The sequence below is a fragment of the Paramisgurnus dabryanus genome, chromosome 5 (genome assembly GCF_030506205.2).
Source record: "Paramisgurnus dabryanus chromosome 5, PD_genome_1.1, whole genome shotgun sequence".
In the NCBI taxonomy this organism is placed as follows: domain Eukaryota; kingdom Metazoa; phylum Chordata; class Actinopteri; order Cypriniformes; family Cobitidae; genus Paramisgurnus; species Paramisgurnus dabryanus.
The window spans coordinates 33425385-33443959 of record NC_133341.1 but is presented as its reverse complement, the minus strand read 5'-3'; the positions used below and the strand labels follow the sequence as shown (position 1 = coordinate 33443959).

At 34.4% G+C, this 18575-nt stretch overlaps 2 protein-coding genes across 7 annotated transcripts in view; one reads left to right on the top strand and one right to left on the bottom strand.

The window, feature by feature from the left end:
- The window catches only part of tnca (tenascin Ca), a 38791-nt gene extending 29924 nt beyond the window's left edge, over positions 1-8867 (top strand). For all 6 annotated transcript variants that reach the window (XM_065251201.2, XM_065251198.2, XM_065251200.2 and 3 more), the window contains 11 exons: positions 942-1064; positions 1150-1293; positions 3396-3515; positions 3696-3839; positions 5362-5492; positions 5602-5734; positions 5816-5967; positions 6189-6285; positions 6363-6524; positions 6632-6795; positions 8123-8867. In XM_065251201.2, the coding sequence (XP_065107273.1) occupies positions 942-1064; positions 1150-1293; positions 3396-3515; positions 3696-3839; positions 5362-5492; positions 5602-5734; positions 5816-5967; positions 6189-6285; positions 6363-6524; positions 6632-6795; positions 8123-8233 (1481 nt within the window). In that variant the 3' untranslated portion in view covers positions 8234-8867. The remainder of the gene's footprint in view (positions 1-941; positions 1065-1149; positions 1294-3395; positions 3516-3695; positions 3840-5361; positions 5493-5601; positions 5735-5815; positions 5968-6188; positions 6286-6362; positions 6525-6631; positions 6796-8122) is intronic.
- A 491-nt stretch (positions 8868-9358) lies between these two features.
- On the bottom strand, positions 9359-17511 carry LOC135732833 (TNF receptor-associated factor 2). The gene is made up of 11 exons (XM_065251202.2): positions 17281-17511; positions 16387-16597; positions 15449-15527; positions 15257-15355; positions 14986-15147; positions 14828-14902; positions 14636-14710; positions 12888-13415; positions 12600-12777; positions 12335-12483; positions 9359-10953 (listed from the first exon to the last, which is right to left on the bottom strand). Exons 2-11 carry the CDS (start codon positions 16572-16574, stop codon positions 10735-10737), a joined length of 1752 nt encoding a protein of 583 aa, XP_065107274.1. The 5' UTR covers positions 16575-16597; positions 17281-17511; the 3' UTR covers positions 9359-10734.
- Positions 17512-18575: the final 1064 nt, after the last annotated feature.

Below are 18575 nucleotides of genomic sequence, written 5' to 3'. Positions count from 1 at the left end.
AAGAATAGTCGTAATATTTTGACGATATAAATAACAAGAATAGAGTAATAATATTACGAGAATAAAGTCGTAATATAATGAGAATAAAGTCGTAATATTTCAAGAATAAAGTCGTAATATTACAAGAATAAAGTTGTTATATTTTGGGAATAAAGTTGTAATATTTTGATAATAATAAAAATTTTATGACTTTGTTCTTGTTATATATTTACTTTATTCTCGTAATTTTATTTATTTTTACTTTTTTCTCGAAAAACTACTAGTTAAAACTCCCATTATAATGTCTTTAATCTCGAGATGGTTTTATTTTTTTTATTTTAGCTTGGCCCTAATCCATTATCTCATTATAATAACAATTCTTTACTTGGAATCAAATGTGCAGTGATGAAATAAAAAGTGTCTGTGAATGTAAATTTCATATTGACTGTTTAGCCTTGCATGCATTGTGTATGTTTATATGACTGGAAGGATTTCTCCTGACATTCATTTCACTACTAAACCATCAAGTTGCATTTGTCAGTATGTGGTTGTTGGGAGACAGGACTGTAATTGATCAGCATGCATTGAACACTAATGACTGATCCCGGTGCTCTCATCTCTAAATAACATGCTGTGTTTCTGCGGTCGTGTCGCTCCGGGTTAAATTTTGCAGAATGCGGTTGAATGAATCGATGGCATGTGATTGTTCATTTGAAAAATATTGTGGATGTGTCTTTGTAAAATGAAACTAATGGATCTTCTCTTTAGGCCTTTTTCATGCACAGCTGAAAGGCCTCTTCTTCTCTCTTCACCTCTCTCATTGCTTGTGTTTTTTTTCTCCAGTGACTCTATGGGTTAACTTTATAACCTGTAAAGGCCATAAGGACTCTGGATGACTCATGTTCCAAACCGGTTTAATTTAACATGTTTTATTAACACATCTCTGCACTGCTTTCTACCAGGACTTGGAGCTCTGCGAGACCTTCGTTTTACTGATGTGAAGGAATCATCAGCTGTTGTTCACTGGACTGAACCTCGTGCCCAACCTGATTCCTATCGAATCACTTACATGCCAATTCAAGGAGGCAAGTGACAGTCCTGTTATAAAATTATATACAATCATCATCGAGTCTCTGTGTGTTTCATCATGAATTCATCTCTGTTCATCAGGCACTCCAATGATTCAGACAGTAGATGGGACGCAGTCTCGGGTTCAGTTGATAAATCTGAGTCCTGGAGAGACGTATCAGGTGTCAGTTATCGCGGTCAAAGGTTTAGAGGAAAGTGAACCTGTTACAGACTCTTTTACAACAGGTGAGCATCACTGAACCTATCTGTGTGTAATCATGTGCTGTTAGTTTAGACATTTTACACTAATGTTCGTCATACATCAGATCTATGTAAATGACTGGATTGCACATAGAAAGCTTAACGTAACAGCAAGAAGTGAAGCCACCGCAGATTTCGAGCGGCCATCTTGGTATTCCCAACCGGCAGAGGCGTCTTAACTTACATTCAAAATCATGATCCAAATTCATCCGGTTTACAGCCTATCAGTCACACAAGATACATTGCTAGGATATGTGTACGTAAATTAATAGTTACTTCTAATGTTGTTTGCAATATTTATGTTTTAATCGAGCAGGATATGAGATTTATAGAAAACATTAAGGAGTGTGACTTCTGCATTCTGTTAATGACACAGATTTGTAAAATAAAGTTTTATGACATTAAGAGCGTACACGGTCAGCGTTATTTCTCTGAATAATTTGTAAAGAAAATAATTTTTATAAGCATAGCGGCATCGAAATTAAGTGTTGTTTTTTTACTCACTTTCTTCCAAGCAAGATCCTTTTTATTCTTGTTTCTATAGAAGTACAAAGATGTGTCGTACAGCTCCGGGTGTCCACATACAGCAATGATGATTTTGTCCTCCATTATTGTTTTGTATTTCTGCCTCAGCTCGCAATGTCATAATCACATCACTACGTCACTACTATTATGAATATCTGCCAAAGTTCAGATTTTTAAAACTCAAACATTAAATGGCCAAAACGCTCAATTCTCGCCGCGTCATTTGCACAAATCACGTCATTTGGTGCAAATTGCGCCGCAGGATGTCTATCGTGTCTTTGCATTGACTTAACATGTAAATCACTCATGCTTAACTCTTTCCCCGCCATTGACGAGATATCTCGTCAATTAAGAGAAAACGCTTCCCCGCCAATGACGAGATTTTCCGTCTTTCCGCAATACCGCTATTATCCACCAGGTGGCGGCCTTCCGCAACTTTTTAAAACCGGAAGTATTGCCCTATGGCAAGCTGCAGCATGTCCGTGTCTGTTTTAAAGATCGCTCTGAATGGGATCTCTATGAAAAGTCCGTCACAAATATGGAATTATTTTTGCTTTTTGCTCAAAATATGGTGTTTTTGCAAAAACCTACCCATATTCAAAAGCTGATTGCAAAAGAACCACTAAAGGTAGGATGAAACGTTTTTTTTGTATGTTTATTTATTTAAAGAAGAACATTTTCTGGAAGGCATTAAACTTTGGTGAAAATCATGAAAAACGCTGGTGCTGGCTGGCAACTTTTTTTAAAAACGCTGGCGGTGAAAGAGTTAACATATCATTCGCGTCTGGTGTGACCACAACATGACTTTCATCGTTTGCAATGTTTCTAGTAGAATCTTTAGTGAAAAAAGCTTGCATGCACTTTTAGGTTTTGTAGTGAGAAACAGTCACATTTGTTAAAGGTGCAGTGTGTAATTTTTAGAAGGATCTTTTGATAGAAATGCAAAATAATATAAAATTTTATCAGGAGTGTATAAAGACCTTTCTTAATGAACCGTTATGTTTTTATTACCTTAGAATGAGATGTTTTTATCTACATACACCGAGGGTCCCCTTACGTGGAAGTTGCCATTTTGTGACCCCATGTTTCTACAAAAGCCCTTAACGGACAAACTTTATTTTATTAAGTTGTTTTCGACGATGACATGTTTTTCCAGTGGCAACTACCGTAGCTTCTCTATGCATTTAAAAAGCGAAGGGTGAGCAGTGGGCTGAGGCGTTGGGTACAATTCATAACCTCACCACTAGATGGTGCTAAAATTTACACACTGCACCTTTAAATACCAATGAAATGACTGTAGCGACATTTGTAAGACATTTCAGTTATTGACTAATAACCTTTCCATTAAAGAAAAATGACTGAAACTAAACATAATGGTCTGATAAAAATGGCCATTTATAATAAGAGAACATGTCAGTCACACTAAGAGGGTTTTGCATTTGAGCTGTTTATATATTGTGTTATAAAAGAAAACAGCATTCTTTTGGTACATAAATAATAGATATTTCTCTCTGTAGTTTGTTTAAATAAAGAATGACATTGATATGATTTCTCTTCTTAAGCTCTTGATACACCGCGCAGTCTCACTGCTGTCAATGTTACTGACACAACAGCGCTGTTACTGTGGCAACCTGCAGTCGCGACTGTGGATGGATACGTCATCACATACAGCGCAGACGAAGGTAAGAAACTTTTTTCTATAGAAAATATGTTCACAGTAATAAATAAACTTATAATAGTTCATTATATTCACTCAACTGTTATTTAGTATGGTGTAATATCATTTATGTGCTGAATTTTGTACTCATTGTCTGTTGTATAACACGTGTGTGTGTGTGTGATGAATTGTGTTTTGTCTGAAGTGTCAGCGATATCACAGCAGGTCTCTGGAAACACAGCAGAGCTTCAGTTGAGTTCTCTCGCTCCTGCGACTCCATACACAGTCACTGTTCATGCCATTATAAATCAACTGAAGAGTCCACCGGCAACCACAGAGTTCACAACAGGTGCCAAACATTCATATAATAGCAGTGATCTGAGTAAATCTTTCATTTACTTTTAATTCATGAGCCTAAATGTGAATTTATAAGGAAAGGAATTTAAAAAACAGGATATTACAGAGAAATGTCAGTAGTTTGTTTCTCACAGGTACCTTGATCTACTGACATATAGACATACATTTACAGCACGGAAAATAAGTATTTGACACATCAGCATTTTTGTCAGTAAAGGGAATTTCTAAGTGGGCTGTTGACACAAAATTTCCACCAGATGTAGCCATCAAGCCAAATATTGAATCCAAACAAAGAAATCAGAACATTTAAGTATACAAGTTGACTCATAATAAATAAAGTGAAATGACACAGGGAATAAGTACTGAACACACTTTATTTAATACTTTGTAGAAAAGCCTTTGTTGGTGATTACAGCTTCTAGACGCCTCATGTATGGAGAGACCAGTCGTCTGCATTGCTCAGTTTGATTCTGGCCCATTCTTACACACAAATGATCTTTAAATCTTGAAGGTTCCTTGGGCATCTTTTATGAACTTTGATCTTCAGTTCTCTCACTGGGTCATTCAAGCAACTTGATTTTCTTTCTTTGAAACCACTTCATTGTTTCCTTGGCCTTGTGTTTGTCCACCCTCTTTGTTGTCCAAACCATGATGCTTCCACCCCCAAACTTAAGTCTTGGTATGGTGCTCTTGGGGTGTTAAGCAGTGCCATTTCTTCTCCAAACATGGTGTGTAGAAAGACTGCCAAAAAGTAAAATTTAGCTTTCATCTGACCATACTATAGCTACTATAGGATCACCTGATCGTGGCTGGTTTATGGTGAAGTGATGCTCTTTCCATTTCCGCATTATGGCCCCCACTGTGCTCACAGGAACATTCAGAATTCTGGAAATGTGTCTATAACAATTCCCATCAAAATGCTTATGATTAACGATATGATTACGAAGATCTTGAGAGAGTTCCTTGCTTTTACCCATCATGAAGTCTTTCCTGTGTGCCTCGATCCTGGTTAATGAGAAGCCTAATTGGCCATTAATTAGGGCTAAAGCAGCTGATATCAATTAGTACTGATAGCGGGCAGGGTTTCTCTCTCAATACTGACAGATTTCAAGTGATCTCCTGGCTTTCTATGCCATTTTGCACCTTGTTCTCTTCATTTGTTCAATACTTATTCCCTGTGTCATTTCACTTCATTTATTATGACTCAACTTGTATACTTAAATGTTCTGATTTCTTTGTATGAATTCAATATTTAGTTTTAAGGCTACATCTGGTGGAAATTTTGTGTCAATAGCCCACTTAGAAATCCCCTTACTGATAAAAATGCTCATGTGTCAAATAATAATTTTTCCAGCTGTTGCTTTAATATTTTCATATATATCCATTGTTTTTACATGAACATCATGAAAAACCTGGTATCAATCAACTGACCTTTTTTATTTCCTCTGTAAGATTATGTTTTGCTCTGTCCCAATGTCTCATCATTAATCTAATAAGTCATATATGTGGTTTAGATGTGGATGCTCCTCGTGATCTGGTGGCAAGTAACATTCAGACCGATAGTGCTGTACTAAGCTGGAAACCACCGCGGGCATCCGTCACCGGTTATATACTGACCTCTCAGTCATCTGATGGAGAGATCAGGGTGAGACAGGGTTACCAAACAATTAAACTTGACTATGAGCATTCACACGATTTATGCAATAAAAGTAAAAAACGTAATGACAATAAAAGAAAACCGATTTTAAAAACAGGAAGCGAGACTGGATCCGTCGGCCACATCACACCGTCTGTCTGATCTCAGAGCTTCAACCGAACACACGGTCAAACTTCAGGCCTTTACTGATGACCAGCGGAGCAAACAAATCTCCACCGTCTTTACGACCGGTCAGTTTACACTTCTTCATTATCTCAGACTCATCATTCTTTGGATTTAATCTTGAGTTTTCTTTCTGATATTCTGTGTAGTTGGAACGCTTTACAAGAACCCTACGGACTGCTCACAGACTCTTCTGAACGGAGATACGTCATCTGGTCCATACACCGTTTATATAACCGGAGATGAGAAACAACCGGTCCGAACCTACTGTGACATGAAGACTGATGAAGGAGGCTGGATGGTAAGACTGGATGGAGGTTGTGCAGAGAAGAGAGGACAAATAATTCAGTTTTAAAATTGGGCTAAATATACTGTTTGTCTGCATGAAGCATCAAATATGTTGTGTGTGTAGAATTCACTTTTAGTGTGAACAGAGGAATGTCCCGTGACTTTACACCTGTCGCTGGACCTGTGCAGGACGTCCGTTGTTGTGAATGTTCATAACATCTCAGTTTTCATCAGGTGTTTCTAAGGCGTCAAAACGGCAAGACCGACTTCTACAGAAACTGGAGAAACTACTCGGCTGGATTCGGTGATATAAACGATGAGTTCTGGTTAGGTGAGTCTCGGTTTTTGACCAACTAGTGTGAAAACTGAAGGATTTTGACCAACAAATGCTTTTTCTGTATTTTTCAGGGCTTTCAAACCTTCATAAAATCACATCGAACGGTCAGTATGAGCTCCGTGTGGACCTGAGGGATGGACAGGAGACGGTGTTCGCTCACTATGACAGATTCTATGTTGGAGAACCTCGAAGCCGCTACAAGGTTCAGATTGGTGCATACAGTGGTACCGCAGGTCTGTTAGAGGAAGAAAAGTCAATATTGAAACGTATAAACTGTTGTTACCAGTGATGAGAAAGAGGACATCTTTAACTGTGTGTGTTTGTCTCTGTATGTCATAAGGTGACTCTTTGAGCTATCATAACAACAGACCTTTCTCCACCTACGACAATGACAATGACATCGCTGTGACCAACTGTGCACTGTCTTACAAAGGAGCGTTCTGGTACAAAAACTGCCATCGTGTCAATCTGATGGGAAGATATGGAGACGACAGTCACAGCAGAGTAAGAGCCTCATACACTGAATAATATGCTTAAAAATTAAAGCTTTAAAGGTGCAGTGTGTAAATTTTTGCAGCATCTAGTGGTGAGGTTGCTCATTGCAACCAACGGCTCAGTCCACTGCTCACCCATCGCTTTTGAAACACATAGAGAAGCTACATTAGCCGCCACCAGACAAACATGTCATCGTCGGAGACAAAAAGTTTGTCCGTTAAGGGCTTCTGTAGAAACATGTAAGGGGACCCTCAGTGTATGTAGATAAAAACATCTCATTCTAATGTAATAACATACCTTAAACATAACGATGCATTATGAAAGGACTTTATACACCCCTGATCATATAATTTTGTATAATATTTTGCATTCATGTCACAAGATTCACACTGCACCTTTAAGCTAAAGTGATCGGTTTTGAAAATGAAAGTCCTTGTAAAGTGATATTAATTGTGTTCTTAGTTTGTCACACCACAGAAAAATATATAATATTAACCACCCAGACAAATTTGAATGATATAAACTTGACTCGAAGTAAATAAAATAAATTCAAAAAACTTGGGAAAATAAGCAGGATTCTCTGCTCTCAGAGTCAGCGCTGAAACCACACCCACTCTCTCAACTTTCAATTACCCATATAACCGAAATAGATGCTTGTGATTGTGTTAGGGGCGGGGCAATGCTTGGTGCCTCCAGTGCATCATCGAGCCACTGTTTTAGCCCCACCCAAATAATCCTCAACACAGAAATGTGGAAAAACTGTTTAACGTGTGACTCCACAATTCAGTACTACATAGTTCACAATCTTTGCAACGTGTTTCGGCAATACATTTGACTATAAATTTCGGCAATAATTGACTTTTATGAACTTTAAAGATGTAATGCAAGATTTTCATTGGTTAAAAATAAACATCATAATATCTGTGTTGAAAACTTTAACCCTTATTTGCTTAAGTAAGCTTATAATAAATTATTTTTCTTTACATTTAATTATGTATGATTCTGCAGGTAATGTCAATTTGATAAAAAAAAACTTATTTAAAAAAAAATAACTTCACAGTTAACCTGCAATTTAATGTTTTAAACAGAGGGTGAGCAGCAAATATTTTCTGATTGCAGCTTTAAAGTATCTTCAATCTGTAGTTTGTTTTAACTAACGTTTAAACTTAAACAGAATAGTTGCTTCATGTCAAAAATAAATTTAAAATCATACAGTACTGTATCATGTACTTTTATATAGTACATTATTTGTACTGTTTTTACTATACTTGCAGGTTTGAGAAGAAAATGTGATGTGTTTCAGCAATGAATGAAGTTTATTTATTTCAATCTGCAGGGCATCAATTGGTTCCACTGGAAAGGTCACGAACATTCGATTCCCTTCGCTGAGATGAAGATCCGTCCAGTTAATTTCAGAAACTTGGAAGGCAGACGGAAAAGATCATAGACTTTATTTCTCCTCTTTCCCTAAAAACTCAAAAGCACACACAGTCTTTCAACATAAACTCCAGAGAAAATCATCTTCCATTTGATAGGTTGATAAATAAATGCACAATAAAAGGTGCAAATAATGACATACACATTGTCATGATTACTGTGATGAACGTCGTGTTTAAAATTGTGTATTTTTCCCATTAATCCAAAGGAATCTATGAAATTCAAGCGCTCACATTCCCCTCATAAATATTAAAGAACAGTGATGTCATTTCCTCTTAGCCGGCAGCTCAAGTTTTTATACACATTATTGTTTTCATGGTTCAAAGTGAAGACAGTTGAGGAAATTTCAATATGATTGTTTTATAAAAGTGTTGGCTAAGCAATACTGAGACAAGCTGTATAAGGTTGATTATTTCTTTAAATGTATTTTTATATTTCCCCATATGTGATGTCTTTAATCTCTTAAAGGAGAAGTGTTGCTTGAACGTTATCTTTACTACTAGACTTTGCACCAAAATGTTAAATATTATTGAGATTGTTTACATTTTTATGTTGTCCATCTCCGAAAGCCAACACCAAAAAATTCATTCTTGAGAAATAAAACATCAATATTCCTTGCCAAAATACAATACTTTTGTTAATAATCAGTGTTGTGAAAACATCATTTCTCTTCTCTTTAATAGCAACACATGAAGCTTTAGAGATCATAAAGATAAACGGAAAACCAAGATCAGTGTTTGTGAAATATTATATTTATGTTTCATGACAACTTTTGGATCTCACACAGAAACACACAAGGCTAAAATGAAAAAGTGATTATGATCATTAAAATAACTAACGCATATAAGCGTCACATTGACATTCAGAATGGCTCAGTTTGTAAGTATAACACTCACATTCACAACATTTTACCTGTTATTTTAGTTAAACAAATTAGTTTGTTAATGCAAAAAATATTGTAAACCACCATCTAGGGGAATATATATAATGTGTGGTAAAATGTGCTTAGAAATGACCAGATAATTTCATTTGGCACAAATCACAAAAGTAAGTTTTCCTCAAAAGACAAAGGTCTAACATTGTTTCACTATTCATATTTGAAACATGATGTCACAGAAATAATGTATATAACATATAATGTTAATTATTTTATTATCTGTTTGACATATACATTTTTACTTTTGAATAAATGCCCTAATGTTAAACTTGAAAAGTATTGCAATTTCAATCTTTAGCTCTTAAGACTGTATGAAATGATCGGGTTAAGATGTACAAATCAAATTATTTCTGACAGTTTCAGTTTTAAACCACCATGACTGCACATGAAAAGCTTTATAAATATTAATAATGCATTCAATATTATAAAATAAAGATTCATTACTTTAAAGTGTATATATGATGATGTATAGGTTTATATAGTATGAATATACATAGATATCTGCTTTTACTTTCAGGAATAGAAGCAGTGTATCATTTACAATAAAACAAATTAAGTTTATATTTAATTTTTTAAAGTATGTATTCATTGTTTGTGATTGATATCATGTGCGATGACAGATTGAATGGCACAGAAGTTTTAAAAAGAGTCATAAGTGGTTTAAAATCTCTCATGAACTTAAGTTTCACCCGATACCAAATATAAAAGATAGCAAAAGTTTTTAAACACTTGGTCCTTTGTAAACATTTCAAACCTAGAAAATCCAGAGACTGCCCTATACCGTACATCACATGGCAGTGTAAAAGCAATAAAATACAAATCCCATGAAACCAGCACTACAAACTCAAGCTCTCGTGTAAACTGTATAAAGATTTCTATATACAAAAGTAATAATAAGACCTGTCATTGTTTCTTATAAATATACAAAATGTAATATTAAATATGCACAAGACTTGTGCCCGGCTGTTCTAACAGAACGATATTACAAATCACACATTTGAACCATGTTTATCTTTACATTTATCTTCCACAGATGTATTCAAACACCAATAAAGAGAAGAACCCACAATCATTAGCCTCAATACAACAATAAAACCCCTCGGCACGGAAACAACTCAATGACGTTTCTAAATGAAAAGCGTCGCCCAAACATGCAAACAGAAAGAGTCACATTTTCTGCTCTGATTCTGAGGGAATGGATTTCAATGTAGTAAATATTATAGTGTACTATACTTTTATTCTTCACTAAGAAAGTTATTAAATAAGCCAAATATTTAGTAAGTGAATACACAGAAGTGGGGCAAGTTTAAAACATGATGGCCTTTCCAAATATCCTGCAGCGACCCTTTAAATACCACGGTAAATGCTGAAGATCTCCTCAACATCACGTTCGTTTGCAGAGCTCTACTGACCTCTTGTGAGTGTGCGCAGTCATAACATTTATGTTTCACACATTATGTAATGTGACAGCTTAACACATGCAGGGAAATAACACCATGTGACGTTCTGAAATCAATCACCTGCTGGGCTTAAGAGGCCATCGGTGTGTAAAGACCTAACACTGAATCAGGAAGCTAAAGGCCCGTCAGGTCCACGATAGCTTTGATGAAGATGGTGTCATCACGTATGTAAGAGTTCTTGCCCTCCAGTTTGGAAAGTGGACAGAAGAGAGGACATCCGCTGGCAATGTTCATGTCACTGACCGGTCTCTGAAATGATGAGGAAGTGATGTCGGGGCGAAACGCATCAATGATGTGCTCTCTGTTACTCTGATCCAGAAGCATCAATGTCACCTACAGGTAGAAGAAATTAATTCAACTCAAAGAAAAGTACAATTTATTGATCATAGCTGATTGGCCACAATATTTTAATAAAAAATTAAATCATTATTAAAATTAAGTTTTTATTATTATTAAATTATTACTTAAATATTAAACTTTTATTTAATGTATCTGACTATATCTGCTAAATATTTAAGCTTATCAGCCACACTATTTTAATAATTCAAAAATGTATAACTATTTTTATTTATTGTTAAAATAAAATTATTATAATTATTATTTAAATATTAAACTTATTTAATGCATCTGATATATATCAGGTAATTATTTAATTATTGATATATATATATAAAAGCCACAATATTTTATTAATTCAAAAATGTATTATGATTTTAATGTATTATTAAAATTAAGTTTTTATTATTATTAAATTATTACTTAAATATTAAACTTTTATTAGATGTATCTGACTATATCTGCCAAATATTTAAGCTTATCAGCCACACTATTTAAATTATTCAAAAAATGTATTATTATTTTTATTTATTGTTAAAATTAAATTATTATAATTTAAAAAATTATTATTTATATATTAAACTTATATTTGATGAATCTGACTTCTATCAGCTAAATATTTAAGATGATTAGCCACAATATTTTAATAATTCAAAAATGTATTATTATTTTCATTTATTATTAAAATGAAGTTATTATCATTATTAAATTATTACTCAAATATTAAACTTATATTTGATGTATCTGGCTTCTATCAGCTAAATATTTAAGCAGATTAGCCACAATATTTTAATAATTCAAAAATGTATTATTATTTTCATTTATTTTTAAAATTAAATTATTATTATTAAATAATTATTTAAATGTTACACTTATTTAATGCATCTGATATATATGATTTTAATGTATTATTAAAATTAAGTTATTATTATTATTATTATTATTTAAAAAAATATTATTTATACATTAAACTTATATTTGATGCATCTGATATATATCAGCTAAATATTTCAGCAGATTAGCCACACTATTTTAATAATTCAAAAATGTATTATTTTTTATTATTAAAATGTAATTATTATTATTATTATTATTATTAAATTATTACCTAAATGTTACACTTTTATTTGATGTATCTGACGTATATCAGCTAAATATTTAAAATATTTTAAGCACATCAATAATATAACATCTATTATACTTGTGTGTGCATTTCAGAACATTTATTTACTCTTCTAAAATCTAAATGCAGATACATAATTAAATACAAATATACTTGTATTAGGATTAGCACAAAAATGAAATGTGTTATTTTTTTTAAATAAACTATGTGTCATATAATGCGAGTCTATAGAGATGTAAAAACACAGTCAAGTACCTTCTGGTTAAATGGCCATTTGAGCAGAGCATCACTCATTCCTCGCATGACCACGAAAAATAGAGACAGATGAGATCCACGACCCGTTCCATCTCCATTCAGATAGATACGCAAACACATCTTATAGCCATATTTACTGGTGTAAAATGCTTAAAAAAAGAGAATAAAACTCTTGGTCAGTGATAAAAATAATCTTAAGCAATATTTCTTCTCTTGTTGAAGAATATTTAGGCATTTATTTTAATATTTAGGCATTGCTTTTTACCTGGTGAAAACATTGCAGGAGCTCGTCCAGCCACCGCGTCTTGTCTCTTCTTAGTGAAATCTGCTATCCGCCAGATGAAGACTCCATCGAAGGTTGTGGCAGACATCTCACGTAACCTGCCCTCCATCTCCGCCACGGTCAGATCTTTAACACCCACCTGTCTCTCCAGCTGACGCACCTGTGTGACACAAACAATAATTCATCTGCTTCATCTTTCTGCGGACAGGGAATCAATTCAGATTCAAACGCTGCCAAAGAAAGATTCATTCTTGTCAGTAGGGCTCGCACCTTGTTACTGAGAGCCTCGATTTTGTCCTGATCCAGTCTGTGCTGACGATTGCTGGCTTCCATGGTGGTGGCGAATCGTTCCACCTCACGGTTCAGCACGCACATCACGTCTTCGACCGTCCCCGCCTTCACCTCCAGCTCCTGGCACCGTCGGCCCAGTTCTGCCACTTTGGTCTTTTCGCTGTGCAGCTGAAGCTCCAGGGCGGCGCCTACCGAGCTGGGCAGAGGAGTGAAGGAGGTGGGGAGAGGAGGCAGAGGCTGCGTGGAGGCGGAGGACGATGACGGAGCGGGGAGAACCCCCTGCGCCGGTGGTCCGGCCGGGCCCGGGATGGCGCTCAACTGGCTGACTCTGGCTTCGAGGTCTCTCAGAGCCTGATGCAGTTCGTGCGCTTTGTGACCGGCCAGCTCCAGGTTTTGGGGCTGCAGACCCTCCAGACTCACCTTCATACCCATGATGCAGTGCAGCAGCAGATTGAGATGATCGTGAGCGCATGCACGCTCGTGCTCGTGTATCTTCTCCTTTTCCACCTTAAAGTCCAAATTAAAATGATTTTAAGGAAGTTTAGATTTAAACTTTGTCATGTGACTCCTTCTACACCGTTTCGAAACAGGGGCCATGTGTACAAATATAAGTGTAGGGGTATTGACCTCCGATACTTCATATGGAGATACCTCACATGCATTTGCTATATTTTATACGAGCTTTTACAAAAGAGTCCAGTGTTGGGTAAGTTACTCAAAAAAAGTAATGATTTACTAGTTAGTAATTACATCTTTAATCATATAATTAGATTACAGTACAAATCACTTTGTCCAAAAAGTATTTATTGACTTATTGCTAATAACTTTCTAAATCCTATTTATTAAATATTTAAGCAGATTAGCCACAATATTTGAATAATTCAAAAATGTATTATGATTTTTATGTATTTTTACAATTATGTTATTATTATTAAGTTATTAATTATATATTCAACTTATTTAATGCATCTGATATATATCAGCTAAATATTTAAGCAGATTAGCCACAATATTTTAATAATTCAAAAATGTATTATTATTTTAATTTATTATTAAAATGAAGTTATAAACAAAACCTTTTATTCTGCAAACGATTAGCCTTACTGTGGTTAATTAGAGAAGTTAAACTTTTAATTTTGTGAAATCTTGGCTAACACTTTGTATAAAGATGGGCTTGAAACGGCTGGAATAAATACATCAATTATTATGTCATACTGGTGCAATTCTCACTATTAACCAACTATTAACTATTTTGCCTCAATCTACTGCTAATTACTGCTTATTAATACTTAGAAAAGTAGTTGTTAAGTTTAAGTATTTAGGGATGTAGAATAAGGTTTTGCAGACTTATTAGAAGTATTAATAAACAGCCAATATCTCAGTAATATTAATACTAATAACTAACTAGTTAATAGTGAGAATTGTAAACTACACTAAAGTGTTACCATTATTTTTATTAACTCACCAAAGTATTTAAAGTAAGGATGATAAATAAAAACATGCATTTTAACCTTAGACTTTAAATGTTGATGTTAAATCCACTATTGTATTATATATCATCCATCTACAGTCCATACACAGGATTTACTTCAATTACATCATAAGTTACTGTCATTAAATAAAGAGTAATCCCTTACTTAACTAGTTACACCCAACACTGCATGCAGCACAGTTTATGTGCAATCTTGGCTAACACTGCCTACAAAAGCAGAAAAAAAATCACTTACTGACAAATCACAACCAACCACGTGATATCTGCACGGAGTCCTGAATTTACTGCAGAACTTGATGTGATCAACGTACTAAAAGACCAAAACAGATGAGAAAGAAATGATCATCTACCATCCTGACATACTGTATACATCTGCGAGTCTTAATCTTTACATCGTTCAATGTTGATATATTTTTGACGAGCAAACCTTTTCTCTGGGGATTTTCTTTTTGGCACATCCTTCACAGATCATGGGATATTTAGGACAGATTTCATCATGTGCCTGTGAAAAGGCATTAGTTTGTCAAGTAAATCACTTCTCTTTCAAAAGATATAAACTTTTCTCAGGTGGCTCATTTACAGTACCTTGATGTTTTTGAAGTGAAAAGGCTCTTTACAGTATTTACAGTTGAGGGTTCTCTCGGGACATTCACGTTCATTGTGTCGTTCCTGCTCGTTCAATCTGATGAGCTCTTTGCACAACGAACAGGCCAGAATCATGAACTCACATTTACCTTCATGGTTCAACTACAAACAAATCAAAAACACAATAATCAAACAGACTGTTGCATTTTTGTTATATACTGCAGGTATTACCGGTCGACTGATACTAATTTAATGATCTAATGCAATGTACCTCATAATCTTTAATGCTTCCCGTCCAGGAGCATCCCTCACTGATACAGACGGCTGGAAGATTCTCCACCTCTCTACGGGCCGCGTTATCAGGAAACGCCTGCAAGAAAACACAAATCAAATATTGCAGTTTTAAGGTTTACATTTAAATCATTTAAGAAAATATCATTGTGCCGCGGAGATCTGTGCTTACACAGCCTTGTTTGAGAATAGATGTAGGGTCTTCAAAGATGTTCTCTTTGATGCAAGCGTTACATTTCTGTGGTCCAGATCTAAAATCACAATCCAACGCACATATATCAGATATTTTAACTATATCATCATATGGTGCAAATGTATTATTGTGCTAAAGAAGATCAATCATAATTCAGTATGCAAACGTTTTGAACACAGACAGTTTAATAGTCTGTGGTTCAGGGTTGCAAAACAATTAAATCGTGACTAATCATTTTTTACCTCATATATGTGTGGGTACTGTGTATAATAATTATGTACATATAAATACACACAGATGCAAGTAAATATTTACATATGTATATACATTTTTATATTTAAATATAATTTATATTATAAATACTTCATATATAAATAGATTAAAATTTAAATTATACATGCATGCATGTGTATACATACATGTGTGTGTATACAATAATAATAATATATATATGTAAATATTATATATAACATTATACATATATAATTACTATACACAGTACACACACACATATATGTAAACAAAACCTTTTATTCTGCAAACGAGTAGCCTTACTGTGGTTAATTAGTGAATTTAAACTTTTATTTTTAAAGGATAGTTCACCAAAAAAAAAAGAAAATTATTATCATTTTTTCTTACTACGGAAGTCAATGGTGCCCCAGATCTGCTTGGTTACAAACATCATTCAAAATATCTTCCTTTGTATTCAGCAGAACAAAGAAATTCATACTGGTTTGGAACAACATTTTTCAGTGAACTATCCCTTTAAATGGTATAAAAGTTATTAAGTCTGTATTCATTCACAGCAGATGTGTAACAGCTCGAATTTTAGATGAAACCAACAACTATGTGTGAGAATTCTACCCATCTGTCTAAGATGTACTCTAAGTTCATATGTTTAAAATCAGCCGGATTACCCCACAGTCCGGTTAAAGCAGTACGAACAAAAGCGATGACCACACTGAGCTTGGAACGGTCTTCTCAGAATGTTCTGACAGCAGTTGCATAAATGTTTCTCCTCGAGTTTATTGGCCAGAATCTTCTTGGGAAAGCCCGGCTTGTTGTTCTCCATGGAGGAGGGTGGAGAAGGTTCTTGAGCAGCCATAACCTCCTCTAAATGTTCCTGATCTAGACAAAACAAAATCAACAACAAGAAATATTAACATATCCGTACTATTGTAAATACATATTGTACACACTGTACTCCTAAACACGATGAATTTCACTATTATTCTCATGTCAAATCTTTAAAGTCATTATTGTTGTAATGTGTTTTGGATGTTTGAAGTGTTTATGTTTGTGAAAATAAGGTTGTGTACAATTATGTCTGAACTGTTTTACAGTAAATTACTGCCTACTCTTTTAAATGTTGAAGTCATTTTAAAACAATGATGAAATGCAGTGCTACACTCAACACATCATGTTAGATTATGGGAACATGTTAAGAAGTGTTCATGTATTGTGTTGTCATTATTAATGTAAGATCATGTACACTAAACAAAGCTTAAATGATTGACAGACACACAACAACAGGCCTCTGATATGAAAGCTCGTCTCTTTGTTTCCGTTTCATCTGTAAGTTTCTGTATGTGTCAACACAAACATTCATATAAACCTGTGATGCACACATCTGATCTCAGCATCCACACACACACACATCACACAGTCACCTGACGTGTTTCTCTCTGTTGCTAAGCAAATGTAACATCTTTCACACCATTGTTGCATCTATTCTTTAGCGTCACGACTCTTTAAACTCTGTTAACGGTGACGGTGTAATGAAATAAAAACTGGTCGTGATGTTTACTCACAGAGATTCGGCACGATTTCGCTTTCATTTGCTCTCTTCTGCACGGACGCTGATGTGTTTTGGTGCCCGACATTGTTGAGAAGAGCGCGTGCTCTTTCACGGGATTACGTCATCACATGAGCGTGCAGTGGCCTGCGTTTGTTCTTCTGATTGGACTGAGATAACGAAACCATACAGGCCTGTACAAAATTCTTAAAATAATTTTTGTTAAGATTATGTATGTTAAGGAGATGTTGTTCTGTTTCCCAGAACAACAAAACTACACTTATAAAAATGGTTTTATTAAAGTAAAAGTGAAACCATGTTGTTGGTGGATTAGGGTTTACAATAGTTTTATAACAAACCATGGTCAAACTAAAATTACTATAGCGAGACACATATAAATACAACTATGATAACTTTAGTTACCCATACGGCAATATAATTAAAAAATATATATTTTTTGAAATATAATTCAAAAATTGGCCAAAAATATATTTGCTGAAATATTTGGAATATGTTTACAAACATATAACTTTTGGACATTTTTTCTATTGAAATATATTTTAAAATAAATACATTTTAAAGCAATAAAATATATTTAGGCATCCATATATATCTATATATACATTTTGAAATATATGTTAAGGTTAAAAATAAATATATTTCCTAATTCGAAAATTGAGCAGAAATTTCTACAAAATGTATTTAGCATATATTTAAAACATATTTTTGGCCAGAGAAATGTTAATGTAAATGTAAATTTAGCCCATCTAAAATTATTGTTGGCAGTATTTAAGCATTCTAAAACACTTTATCATAGTAATAGAGTGACTGAAGTCTAAGGGTGCATTCCAATTCAGAGGCTGCGTCCTTGGAAGGCCGCATTTGACGACCGATGACGTCACTGGGCCGCGATAAAGGCTCTCCCAGTTCTCCAAATGCGGCCTTCGCTTTTCCTGAAACCACGGATGGATCCTTCACAGCCTTGGATATCCCATGATTTAATGCGCGGCTGTAACGTCTGTGTATTTTGAAATAAACATTCAAAACTGTAGTTAAATCATAGTGTATATTTTGCAAATTTAAGGTAACTGTTTTACTATTGTAAATTATGTTTTAGTAATGTGAATTAATACTATTGCTGGAATATTGTGCATGTTGCGTTTAATTTTTGTGTGTATATTTCTAAGGTTTGTAAATTTTAGCTGTTGGGTATTTTATTCTGCATCAATGTGTCATATTTTTTTAAATTAAAATAAAATATATGGCTCCATATTTATTTTAAAAAATATATATTTATTTATTTATAAAATA

What these genes read in the sequence shown, in the direction of transcription:
- LOC135732833 (XM_065251202.2), bottom strand. Translation starts at nt 16,574, where the DNA reads ATGGCTGCTCAAGAACCTTCTCCACCCTCCTCCATGGAGAACAACAAG. An exon ending in AGAAAATCCCCAGAGAAAAG is followed by an intron (nt 14,711 to 14,827) that starts GTTTGCTCGTCA and finishes TTGGTCTTTTAG; the next exon opens with TACGTTGATCACATCAAGTT. An exon ending in AATGGCCATTTAACCAGAAG is followed by an intron (nt 10,954 to 12,334) that starts GTACTTGACTGT and finishes TTCTACCTGTAG; the next exon opens with GTGACATTGATGCTTCTGGA.